This window comes from Fonticula alba (genome assembly GCF_000388065.1).
Source record: "Fonticula alba strain ATCC 38817 unplaced genomic scaffold supercont2.3, whole genome shotgun sequence".
Taxonomy (NCBI): domain Eukaryota; order Rotosphaerida; family Fonticulaceae; genus Fonticula; species Fonticula alba.
The window spans coordinates 3,047,163-3,059,688 of NW_009242973.1; the positions used below are offsets into that span (position 1 = coordinate 3,047,163).

Genomic DNA, 12,526 nt, shown 5'->3' on the forward strand with positions numbered 1-12,526 from the left:
GTGTGTACGCCAGGGAATGGGGGGCACAGCTGGGCATTAATTCCCCTCAATTGCCGATCACCCCGGGGCCTGAGGCTCGAGGCTGGCCAAGTGGCAGCGTCCAGTCACACCTCTGCCAGGACCCGGGTATCACCCTTCAGACGCCCGGACCATTTTCCACCCCCCTCCCCCCCCCCCCCCCGCCCCCCATTTTCCCCCTCAAATCAGGATATCACCCCGCCCACCCCTTCCCCTCGCGCCTCCCGACCTTGCCCCTTGCCGCTCCCTATTCCATTTGGGGGAGAGCAACAGAGAAACACCCCCCGATGGACGGCTCCGGTACCGCCACGGCCACGCTACGCCGCGAGGCGGTCTTCTCCCCGCCCAGCTCGCCGCGCTCGCCGCTTCGGAGCTTCCGCCTGGGGCCGCGTGGCTGTTCACTTTCCTTCGGCTGCCCGGTGCACCACTACCATCAGCAGCACCGGCTTTTGCAGTCGCCACGGAGCCCGCGCGGCCTCGGTGCCGGCGCATCCCCTCTCGGACGGCCACTCCGGGGGATTTACAAAGTTCGCCGGGGTGGCGGCCCACTGCTCAGCCCGAAGCTCCAACGCGCGGCCCTCGACTCGCAGCGCTCCCTCCGGCGCCTGGAGCTGGCCCGACAGCGGGCCGCTCGAGCCCCACCTCGGCCGCCAGACTTCTCCCAGCCCCCGCCGGATCTGCGCCACCGGGCAACCATCATCATCCCGGTGAGCAGCTTGGCCGACCTGCCGGCGCCCTTCTCCTCGGCCGGGCACTTGGGCCCATCGCCGGCGGCCGCGCTTCACCGCCTGGCCCGGTACTTCTGCGAGCCCGCACATCGGGCTGTGGCGGTCCTTGGAGCGGGGATTTCCACCTCCAGTGGCATCCCGGACTTCCGGTCACTGACCGGTGTCTATGAGCAAGCCGAGCATCTGGTCGATGGTGGCCCGGGCACCCAGGCGGCAAAGCCCCGCCGCGGCGCCGCCCGTCGTGGCCAGGACCTCTTCGATGCGAGCGTCTTTTATGTATGTCTGCCTCTCTGGTCCCTCCCCCCGCCCTCGGATGTGTTTCTGACCTCCTTGGTCCCTCCCCGCCCCCCGCCCCCTTCTCCTCCCTCCCCCGGGAATGTGGCACATCGAATAGGATCCCGAGCGAACGAGGGACTTTTTGAGGCTGATGGCGGTTCTGGCGCAGCACTCGCGCCGGGCCTCGCCGACCCCGGTGCACAAGTTCCTGCGTGAGCTCGAGGGCGAGGGGAAACTCCTCCGGGCATACACCCAGAATATCGACAAACTCGAGCGCAAAGCCGGCCTTGGCGACCGGACAGTGGTCGAGCTTCATGGGACCCTCGACACGGTGTACTGCACCCTTTGCCATGAGACCTTCCCGCTGGTCGAGCATGAGGCCGACCTTCTTGGCGGGGGCTTCCCCGTGTGCCCGGCCTGCAAGGCGATTGACGATTTCCGGTGCGCTTTGCGGACACCTGCCCGCGCAGCACCCCCTTGACACACCCTGTCCAATCTGACCTTGTGCCTGCCTTCCGGGCTGCCTGCCTTTTGCAGTAAGGCCAATAGCTCGCGCTCGCGCGGTGTCGGCCGCCTGCGTCCCAGTGTGGTCCTCTATAATGAGTCGCATCCCCGCGCGGAAGATATCTCCGAGGATGTCGAGCGCGCGCTCAAGGAGTGCGTGTCCGCCTGCTAGCCTGCCCACTTGCATGGGGCTATTCCGTGCTGCCTGGGCCTCCCCCTCCCCATTGTCCCGAAGGCTCATCTTCTCGCTCTCTCCCCCCCCCCCCCCTCCCCTCCCTCCCCCGGTCACTCCTCGACAGCCAGCCCACCCTGCTGATGGTCATGGGGACGTCGCTCAAGGTGGATGGCTGCCGACACCTTGTCCGGCAACTGGTACGACACCGCTGCCAGGCCTGCCTCTTGCTCTTCCCCGACTCTTCACTTTCGGTGCCACTTACAAAGGCACCCCCCCTCCCCCCTGACTCCCATGGCACATGATGTTGCAGTCTCGCGCTGTCCGCAACAACGGTGGCATTTCCCTCTATTTCGACAACTCCCCCCTGGCTCCCGAGTGGCTGGGGATTTTTGACTGGCACATCATGGGAGACCTCGACCAGGCAGTGATGATCCTCAACTCCTGGCGTCAATGCTATCGCACGGCGGCTCGCAGCGATGCGGTCATGAGTGCCCGCCAGGCAGTGCCCTCCTTTTCCGGTGCGTTTGCTTGCTCGGGGGGTTGCCTCCCCTTTGCCTCCTTCTCGCGCGTCCTCTGGCACATTTCCCTGCCGCTGTGTGTTCAAATGCACACTCACTCACACACATGCACATGCACATGCACATGCACATGCACATGCACATGCACATGCACATGCACATGCACATGCACATGCACATGCACATACACATGCACATACACATGCACAGTCTCTTGGGGACGCATGCAACGGGGCCTCCAGTACCGAGGCCCGGTCTTGGATCGAGATGACTCATCTTTCGCCCAGGACCGGCGCTGGCGCGGGGTGGCCCGCCAGGCAGCCGCCGAGCTTGGGCCCCGGCCTTCGGCCTCGGACATGGTCACCATCCGCCCGCCCAAAGGTGCGGTCGGCCGGAAGCCGGCCGTGCGTCGATCGCCTGCCCGCAAGTCTGCCAGCTCCTCCTCCTCCTCCTCCTCCTCCTCCTCCTTGCGACTCGACTTTGCCCGGCAATTCCCTGCCGAGCAGGCCTGGCGGCGTTTCTCCCGACGCACTGGCGAGTATGGCACCGTGGCTGAGGGCTGGCCGGCGGGGGCCTCCGGCACGCCGGTCACTCGCCAGGAATGTCCGCCCTTCCCCTCGGTGCCCATCAGCCTGCTCGACCGGGCGGCTCCTTCCACCCCGGGCCTGACGAGCACCAGCAGCGGGACCTCATCGCCCCTGCTGGACCCGGTGGGATTGGGATCACCCTCGCCGGCGGGGGCTCTGCTCAGTCGACGAGGCCGGGGCAACTCGCATCAGGCCCCCTTGGCGGTGTTGGCCCCGTCGCCGGCGCTTTCCTCTCCTCGCGGAGCTCGGACCCCGACGCGCTCTTCGAGCGACCTGCCCGCCGGCCTGGCATCCCCCTTCCGTGAGCCCATTCGTCTGGTGGCCAATGGTGCTGCCGGTCTCGGAGGTGGCACAAATGTGGAATCCCTGCTGCTGGCGGCCGGGGGTCCGGCCTCGCCATTGCCTGTTGAGCATCACATTCTCGTGGCGTCTCCGCGATCAGGGGCCGCGCCGACATCGGCTACCGGGCTGAACAGCGCCTGCTGGTCCCCCTCGCGGCTGACCATCGTGTCAACCTCGGCCTCGGCCTCGCGTTCTCACCTTTCCCCCGATCCTGGGCTTTATACATTCCAGCAGCTGAGCCCCAGTCAGCGGGCATTTGATCTTCGCCGGGCGACCGCTGACACGGTCGGTTGCCGGGCGGACGCCGTCCCCAGGCGCGGGTGTGCCACTCCTGACGGGGTCCGGTCGCCTTCAAGCAAGTCGGCCATGGCCCGGCTTCCGCCACGCCCCCCGAATGTCGGATCGCCGGCGCCCGGCGGGGAGCCCCATCACCGCCGAGGGAGTCTTCCCCTGGTGTCCCCGCTGCTGGTGCTGACCAGCGCCAGCGGGACCACCGATTCCGGGTCCTCCTCGGTCGATGAGTTCGATGGACCTCGGCCGGGGGTTGGTGGCCCGCCTCCGCGGATACCCTTTTCCCTGGCCGAGACCGGGCCTCGGGGAGAGAGTCCCGCGCCACCAAGCGCCGATCGGCCCCGCCGGCGGCTGGTGCCGGCTGCCGCCGGCCCAAAGCCACCGACCCCTGGCCGGCGCAGGAGCGCGCGCATCCGATCCGCACGGTAGGAAAAAGTCGAGAACCGTGAAGGAACCGTCGCAGTCTCTTCACTTTCCTCCCCTCCCCCTGCGCCCCCCCCCCCTCTCTCTCTATCTTTCTTTCTCCTCCCCTCCCTCCCTCCCACTCCACCGCACAATAGATTCACCAAATCGGCCCCTTGCTCATGCTGAAGCAGGCTCCATCCCCCCCAAGAGACGCGGGAAGCCAAGGGATGAAGAGACGGCAAGACGAAGAGACACATGCAGAAGGCCGGACAAACCGGGCAATCTGGCCATTTCCGGCAGAAAGAACACAACAGAGAGCCGGGGGACGATCTATGTGTGTATTCCGGGGACGAGAGGAGGAAGGAAGAAGGAGAGAGCACGCGCATGCTTGCCCTTCCTTCCTCCTGCGCCACAGAAAGACTTGGCCAAAGGGAGAAAAAGGGTGGCAACTCGACCGGCGCACTTCCTCCCACCGGGAGCCGAGGGAAGGAGGCGCAGAACAGCGGCCCAGTCGCCGAACGAAAGATACCAAGCAAGAAATGGGTGGGGAAGGTAAACAAAGAGAGGGACAGGAGAGGGAGTGGGGAGGAGAGAGGGGGAGAGAGAGAGAGAGAGAGCCATGAAGCGGTGCTGCCATCACGCATATGTGCGAGCCTGTGTTGACACACAAACACACACACACACACACACACACAGGCACGCGCACAACGTGCTTGCCCCTCCCCACACTACTCCATCACGGGGTGGCGGATTTCGAAGGACCCAGTACCACCCTCGACCGGGCGGCCGACCACAATTCGAGCGGACGGGCTGTCGATCGAATCGAAGTCCTGGTGGGTGACCGCGCTGCGCAGGAAATGCATCGTGGTCTCGAAGGACATTTGATGCAGCGGCGACACACTGGCCTCGATGCCCATGCGGTTCATGGCCTTGTAGCCACCGTGGAAGGTCATGTAATCGGCGATCAGGCTCAGATGGCGCGGATCCACCGAGATACCATACGCCCCGAAGACCTTGCTGATCTCAGAGGCAATCGTCGCCCGGGCAGCCTCCACACCGTAGGTCTTGAGGATGGCATTGATGTCGTTCGACGAAATGCTGTTGACATCGATGACATTGTCCATCTCCCACACACCCTGAAGGTTGACACCCTCGGTGGCGAGACGAATCTATGACGCGGACACGAGCCGCAACAAGGGGAAGGAGCCGGGCCAATGGCCGTCAGTCGATGTCCACCGGGCCCCGAGAGAGAGAGAGGGAAAAAGCGAGGGACGGAAGAGCGGCAGCGGCAATGAAAAAAAAAAAAGGGCAGCGAACAAGGGAGGGAAGGCGAGCTCTGGGCATGACACGCACCTGGCCATCATTGGCATTCTTGGTGGACTCCTCGTCAATCATGCACGAGCTGATGCCAGCCACCTCGCGGATCACCGAGGTCTCGGCCAGACGCTCCAGCAGATTCACCAGCATCAGCTTGCGCGTGTCGATGTTGTAGCTGAGCTCCAGGTGCACCTGGTTGGTGACACGGTCGTAGGAGTAGGCGGTCACATTCTGGCAGAGGGACTGAGCCATGCGAGTCTCCTGGTCCGAGTGCGCAGACTTGCCGGAGGAGCCGGCCGACACGTCGACATCCATCTTGTCCTCGGAATCCGAGGGGGCGCTGTCGTCGGAGTCCGAAGCATCGGACTCCTCCGAGTCAGACCCATCGTCATCGTAGGAGGACAGCTGCCGGCGAGCGGCGCCCTTCTTGGCCGCCGCCGAGCCGGACTCCGAGTCCGAGTCGTCGGAGTCCGAGTCATCGCTGCCGGCCTCGTCGGCCCCGGCACCGCCATCGAGCTCGGCGCTGGCGCGAGCCGCGCCGCGCTTGCCCATGGACGACACGACGTCGCTCACCTCCGAGACCCCGACACCGAGGGAGTCGTCCTGCTGCTTGGCATCGCGCACGCGGTTGGCCAGGTCTCGGCGGATCAGCTCCACCAGGCGCTTGATCATCGGCCCGCACAGATACGGGGCCAGCTGGTCGGTGGACAGCAGGAAGTCCTCCTGACACTCCAGGACACTCAGCAGCTGGAAGGTGACATTGTACACGCGCTGGCGACCGAGCCCGCGCGCCGGCGGCGCGATCGAGTCCCGCACTTGCACCGACTCCAGGATCGTGCCGAGGGTCAGGCGGCTCAGGACCGAAGCCATGCGCAGGGCATCGGCGCGGCTCTTGTCCGCATGGATCGGCAGCTCCATGAAGGGGGTGCGCGGCTTGGACGACGCGGTCATGATGATCTCACGCAGACGGGGAATACCGAGCGTGACGTTTTTCTGAGCCACACAGACGCAGGCACGACAAACCGAGGCCGGGGGGGGGGGGGGGGAGAAGAGAGCAAAGGTCAGCAACACCAGGCAACAGACAGGAGACAGGGAGAAAGAGATGAACAGGAGGAGAAGAGAAAAAGACCAGGCATAAACTCCCCTCCCATCAGCGAGAGGGAAAGAAAGAAAGAAAGAAAGAAAGAGAAAGAGAGAGAGAGAGAGAGAGAGAGAGAGAGAGAGAGAAAGGCCCCTGGCACACGCACAGCACCAACACCAGCGAAGTGGAAGGTGTTCAGGGTCATCTGGGTGGAAGGCTCACCGATGGACTGGCCGGCAAGCACACCGACCGCCTCGCCCGGCTCCACCAGGGTATGCATGTACCGCTGGTACATGAGCTCCTCGAAGGCATCGGCGTCCAGCGGCGCGCCAGACTCATCGTCCAACATGCCACCGGCCTCGCGCTGGGCATCGATGAACTTCTGCAGGGACTTCTCAAAGTGCTCGGACACCGATCCCAGATGCACACCAGGCGGGAAGGTCGCCAGAGCAGGGTCATACTTGCTCGGCTTGCGGATGGCCTTCTTCATCATGGACTGGCCCTCCTCACGCTCCAGACGATGGAGGACGCGCTCGGGCTGGTACTTGGCCAGGAAGGCCTTGTGGTTCTGCACCGAGAAGGGGAACTGCTCCAGGTACAGGCGCTTGGTCACATCGAGCGAGTCCTCCCCATACAGGAACTGCACCACAGAGCCATCGGAGTCGCGCACGGTGTTGTCATAGTGGACACGGAGGCCCTCCATGTGCTAAGACACGCGCAAAGACGGAGACACGCGCAAAGACGGAGACACAGAATCAGAGGCAGAAAGAGAGGAAAGAAGGTGAGAGCAGCGAAAAAAAAAACACCACCAAGGACCAGGAGAGAACCCATCCGCGGCCTTGCCATGGCCACACGCCAGCGACATACCTTGATGATGCACCGCTGCAGGTAGCCCGAACGGGCAGTCTTGACGGCCGTATCAACCAGACCCTCACGACCAGCCATACAACGGAAGTAATACTCCTGCGGGCGGATGCCCGTGAGGAAACGCTGGGCAATGTAACCACCAGCACGCGGCTGGGTGTCGAATGGCGTGAACGACGGCAGCGTCTTGCCGGAGGCCATGAGCGGCACACGGCGGCCCTCGAGCTCCTGCTGCCCAAGCAGACAGGTGATCTGCGACAGGTTGACATTACTGCCCTTGGCACCGGTGTGAATCATCAGCGACATGTTGTTGTCCTGGAAGAACTTCATCTGACCCTCGGGCAGGGTCTTGTCAATGATGGAGGAAGTGATCTCGCCGGTCTTGGACTTCATGACGGAATCCATGCGGGCGCAGTTGTTGTCATCACGCAACAAAACGCTGAGCTTCTGATTGAGACGCTCGGCACTGACGCTGCCCGGCAGGCCGGCCACCTCGGCCGCCACCGAGTGACCCACCTGGGCGATGTCATCGAACATGCGCCGGCGGTTTTCCTCGGCCGCCTCCAGCAGGATCAGGTCATCCATGCCACAGGTGAACCCGTGGTCCTGGAGGAAGCGGATGAACAGCCGACCAAGGGCAGTCAACAGCTTGCCGGCGATGGTTCCGCCATACACCTCGTAACAGGCATGCACCAGACCGAAGGCCGACGCGCCAAATTGGTTCTTGTCCAGGACACCCTGCACAAGATGCCCCTCATGGAAGATGACCTCGGCCTCCTCCACGGCCGGGCTCTTGGCCGCGGTGGCGGACTGCTCATCGCCAGCGCGGAAATGGTGCGACCAAATGCGCGCCGGGATACGAGCCTTGGAGGTGAGGTTCAGCGGCGGCCGGCCCTTGGTCAAGTTCATCATCAGGGTGGAGATGACCTGCTTGCCGGTCCAAAGCTGCCGCGGCCGGACGATGGCCGGCGGCAGGGTCTCCAGATGCTGGATGGACTCCGGCAGGGACCCATGCAGCACCTGGAAATACTCCTCCCGGGTGAAGAAGGTGTCGCGCTTGGTCATCAGCACACCGGTCAGGACATGATCCTGGATCAGCCCACGAATGGGCTTACCATCGGTCGGCACGATGTACTGATTGTCGGTGTTGGCGATGTGGTAGAGCTCGGCGCGGGCGATCTGATTCTGCGGGAAGTGGATGTTCATCTCGTCGCCATCGAAATCGGCGTTATACGTGTTGCAATTGGCGTAATGCATGCGGAAGGTCTTCTCGCCGGGGAGGATGCGCGCCTTGTGCGACATCATGGACGGCTTGTGCAGGGTCGGCTGGCGGTTGACCAGGATGACGTCGCCGTTCTTGATGTGCCGCAGCACGCGCTTGTTGATGCCGGTCGAGGCGCCGGCCCCGGCGGTCTGCGGCGTCAGCAGGCGGTTGGCCAGGGCAGTACGCTCCTCCGAGGAGAAATGCCGCAGAGCCGACACCGAGCCATCCTCATTCTCGATGTGCGTGGCGCCAGGATGGACATCCGGGCCGTTGATGACCGCCTGGCGAAGCTCCCGGATGTTGTACTGGGTCACCGGCTCGGGGTACGTGAGCTTGGTGGCGAAGACCATGGGGACCTGGATGCGTTTGGGCAAGGCGGCGCCAGATGCGTTAGTAAGGGAGCAGCCGCAGCCGGAACCGCGAAGAGAGAGAGAGAGAGAGGCAGAGAGAGGCAGAGGGAAAGAGAGACAAGCAAAGGGAAAGAGGCGGGAGATGGGCACAACACTTGGCAACATGTTGCCGAGGCAAATGCACAGGCAAAGGCAGGCCTCAGGGCCCCGCCGGCACGTACACCAAACTCCTCGGTGCCGATGTTCGGGTCGGGGGAGATGACCGTACGAGCGGCGAAGTTCACACGCTTGCCCATCATGTGCTTGCGGAAGAGGCCCTCCTTCTTCTCGAGAAGCTGCTTGATGCCATTCGGCACCTGGCGCCGCATGTCCCGGTTGAGGCCGGAATCCACCAGGCAGTTGACATTGTCCTGGAGGGAGAACCACGCGGACACGGTCTTCTCCAGATCCACGGAAACATTGGCCCCGGCACGCTCGGCATGCAGCTGCAACTCCACCAGGCGCTGGTTATCCTTCAGGATGTTGGTCAGATGGACGTTCTGGGCATTCTCGAACACCTTGTCGCCCATCTTGGACGCCGGGCGGAAGCGCGTGGCAGGCACCGGAACCACCTCGAAGAAGAAGGATTCCGGAGTCACACGCTCGGGAGCGGCGCCGCGAGCGCGCGAGGCCCCCGGACGCGGGGGAGCCAGCGAGCACAGCAACAGCCGGACGATGTCATTCTCCTTGTCGAACATGCGGCGCAGGTGTGACCGGACATGGATCGGCAGCAGGGTGCGGTTGTTGCCGGAGGTGGACAGACCATCCTCCTCCTCGTCGCCAACCTTGCCACCCTCCATCAGGACGCGAGCGGCGGCCTTCTGCTGGGCCAGCTCGACGGCCGCCGGGTCGAGATCCCCATCGGAATCGGAGCTGGAATCGGAGTCCGAGTCGGAGTCCGAGTCGGAATCCTCATTGTTCCAGGGAGCCGAAGCGCCGCTCATGAGGGTCTCACGCGACATGGTGTCCTCATCGGTCACCTGCCGGCGGCCAGTGGCCGGGACAACCGAATTGCTTGTGGCCTCGCCGGACACGAAGTCCACCTCGCGATGGCCCTGGGCGTAATTCTGCCGGAGGTAGCGCGCCTGGATGGGGCGCTGGAAGATGCGCGCAAGGCCCTCCTTGCGCAGAGTGGCCGCATGGGCGCCGCAGTTCTCGCACCGCTGGTGGGGGATCTTGCGGAAGAAGGCGCGCACCAGGCGGCGGCGCTCCTCATGGGATTGGATGTACTGTGGCGAACGACACAGCGGGTCAGTGGTCCGGACGAGGGGGGGGGGGGGGGGGGGAACCGGAAAGACCCATGCCGGGCACGAACCTTGTTGAACTTGCGCTTGCCCTCGCCAGCATTGCCGATGACCGAGGCGACAAAGGCATCGATGCGGGCCATGTACACCTCCTCCGAGATGCCGGCATTGCCCTTCTCGCTGCTGTCCCAGTTGATGTCCTGGAGGAGGATGTTCTCACCGGACTTGAGGATGGCGCTCTCCGAGGACTCGGCCTTGGCCGAGGGGGCACGCCGCTTCTGCGGGCAGCCGAGGAGCAGACAGAAGAGGCGGTCAGCGGATGGACATAGCGCGAGCGCGGAGAGGACACCGCGTCCTGGGAGCCGATCGAGGGCCAGCACAGGGGACCATGGGAACGCACCACCAGGTTGATCTCCATCAGGTCCAGGGCCTCGGTCAGGAAGCCGTGGTCGATGAGGGTCAGGATAGCCTTGTACTTGTGGGCCTATGGATGGCGGGGGGGGGGGGGGGGGTTCCCCGTGGAACAAGCACCGGACAGAGAGACGGGAAGCGGGAGGACCACAGATTGCAAGCGGTCAGTGGCAGCCGGGCAGGGGGAGAAAGGTGGCCACACACGGCCAGGAAGGGGCAGGGTCGTGCGCGCGGACGAGGCACGCACACGATGAGTGGCCATCTTCAAGGAGTGGCAGAAGAAGCAGGTCGCGCGCAGGAACTGGTACATGGTGGCGAAGGTATTGGGGTTGAAGACCGGCACGGCCAGCTCAATGTGGCCGGCATGGCCGGGGCAGGACTGCTGGTTCAGCGAGCAAGTCCCGCACATGGCATCACGGTCGAAGGGACCGAGAGCAGGATCATACAGGCCGCCACGGGTCGGGTGTCCGAAGGCATCAAAGAGCACCGGGTTGTGCAGGGCCTTCACCGACAGCCGGCGGATCTCGTCCGAGGTGTAGGACGAGAAGTGGATGCCGGTCAGGTTGTGGCTGACAACCACCGAAGTGGAGGGAGTGACGTTCATGGTCGGGACGGGGAGGGGGGCTGGAGCGAGGGGGATGCGACCGCCTGCTCGCTCTCTTTCGCTCTCTCTCTTTCTCTCTCGCGCAGAGGATCACCACTCGCGGGGGGCGGGGAAAGGCGAGCCGCAGGAAGCGACAGGGAGGCAGGTGTGTTTCGGCGAGCAGGCAGCGGAAAGGAAGGAAAGAGGGTGGAGGGGGGGGAGGGGAGGGCAAGGAGGATCGAGCGTGCGAGTGCCGAAAGGACAGGGGAGCAGCTGGCCGGCCGGCCCGCTCGCGCGGCCTGGATCCTGAAAAGGCCCCCGCCGGCACTGGCGCCGGGCGAGACGCCGGGAATGATGCGCGGTCTCGGCGCTAGCGTCGCCTGGGTCCAATTGTCCGCGCGAGCCGGGGCACGCTCGTCCCGTCCAGCCACACGCGATAAAATTCCCGGCCCGAGCAGGCCGCCCCGGCAGGTCTGGGCGTCGGGCCCCGCCACCTGGCACCCGGGGCTCGTGGCCAGCCGGCTGGGGGCGGGGGGCGGGGGGCGGGGCTGGGGGTGGCACACGCCGCGCCACACCGCGAGGCCTCATGGCCCAACTCCATGGCGTGGCCCGGGGGCGGGCCCCCGCGAGGCCGGGCGCTCTCCCTGGGCACCTGGGTCCCCGCCACTCGCTGGTACCCCGGAGGACCGGCAGGCGGGGGGACAGCGGATGGCGCAGATGCCAGGCGCTCGGGCCGCCGGGCCGAGGTGGAGCCGAAGAAGTGCACATCCTCGAGGGCGTGCCGGGGGGACCACCCAGCGGCGGAGGCCTGGGCAACACACGCGCCGGCGCAGGACCGCCGGGGAGCCACATGCGCCGGTGAATTTTCGGCCAAGATGTGAAATGAAAAAGGGCTTTTGCGCTATGTATATGTAATGGTATTTTCGAGGATCGTGTTTTGGTCATGTGTGCATTTCTGCATGTGCAGAACTCGCCCGGGCTCCCCCCAAAAAACACATTCACGGCCCGTTGTTGTGTGAATATCTTTTCATGCCTTTTTGTGCCACGGCACCAAAAATGCCCCCGGCCAGGGGGGCCGTCCGGGCAGATTGGGGCCAGGTGCACGCGTTGCTGCCACCGCTATGCCCTTGCCACGACCGTGACGGGGGGGGGGGGGGGGCCGCGCCCCTGCGGGTTTTACGCCGGCCCCTTACACCGCGGGCGCGGCCTCCGGCCGGAGATGTGCGCCCGCCCGAAAGGCTGGCCCACGGGCGGCCTTCCCCCTCGCCGGACGCTTCTTTGCTCCCCCGGGCATTCGGGCTTCCTGGGGGTCGGGGGTCGGGGGGCGGGGGGCGGCGGGAGCCCCAGGGGCCGGGCGGCGTGCTTCTTCGCCGCCATATGTGCCGGCCCCGATGCCGGTCGGAGAAAGATGATCGAGACCCCCGGGCCTGTTCTCTGCCCCTCCGCCGCCTTCCCCGCGACCCCCCCCCCCCCCCCCCCCCCCCCCCCCCCCCCCCCCCCCCCCCCCCCCCCCCCCCCCCCCCCCCCCC

General features: G+C 65.2%; 2 protein-coding genes across 3 annotated transcripts; one reads left to right on the forward strand and one right to left on the reverse strand.

Moving 5' to 3' along the window:
- Window positions 1-193: 193 nt before the first annotated feature.
- Window positions 194-3,868, forward strand: H696_02433 (hypothetical protein; the record flags this gene model as incomplete). The annotated part of the gene is made up of 6 exons (XM_009496336.1): window positions 194-1,022; window positions 1,141-1,463; window positions 1,560-1,679; window positions 1,826-1,898; window positions 2,012-2,219; window positions 2,430-3,868. The coding sequence occupies exons 1-6, from the start codon at window positions 306-308 to the stop codon at window positions 3,866-3,868; spliced, it is 2,880 nt and encodes a 959-aa protein (XP_009494611.1). The 5' UTR covers window positions 194-305.
- A 676-nt stretch (window positions 3,869-4,544) lies between these two features.
- Window positions 4,545-11,120, reverse strand: H696_02434. 2 transcript variants are annotated; one of them, XM_009496338.1, is made up of 8 exons: window positions 10,662-11,120; window positions 10,404-10,487; window positions 10,075-10,281; window positions 8,942-9,988; window positions 7,110-8,726; window positions 6,409-6,948; window positions 5,198-6,154; window positions 4,545-5,013 (listed from the first exon to the last, which is right to left on the reverse strand). In XM_009496338.1, the coding sequence occupies exons 1-8, from the start codon at window positions 11,016-11,018 to the stop codon at window positions 4,573-4,575; spliced, it is 5,250 nt and encodes a 1,749-aa protein (XP_009494613.1). In that variant the 5' UTR covers window positions 11,019-11,120; the 3' UTR covers window positions 4,545-4,572. The 2 variants fall into 2 exon arrangements, with proteins under 2 accessions (XP_009494613.1, XP_009494612.1); XM_009496337.1 differs by lacking the exon at window positions 4,545-5,013 and having other exon boundaries at window positions 5,035-6,154; window positions 8,942-9,698; window positions 9,792-9,988; window positions 10,662-11,018.
- Between the last annotated feature and the right edge of the window lie 1,406 nt (window positions 11,121-12,526).

What these genes read in the sequence shown, in the direction of transcription:
- H696_02434 (XM_009496338.1), bottom strand. Translation starts at nt 11,018, where the DNA reads ATGAACGTCACTCCCTCCACTTCGGTGGTTGTCAGCCACAACCTGACC. An exon ending in GCAAGCGCAAGTTCAACAAG is followed by an intron (nt 9,989 to 10,074) that starts GTTCGTGCCCGG and finishes CGTTCGCCACAG; the next exon opens with TACATCCAATCCCATGAGGA. An exon ending in AGAATGCCAATGATGGCCAG is followed by an intron (nt 5,014 to 5,197) that starts GTGCGTGTCATG and finishes TCCGCGTCATAG; the next exon opens with ATTCGTCTCGCCACCGAGGG.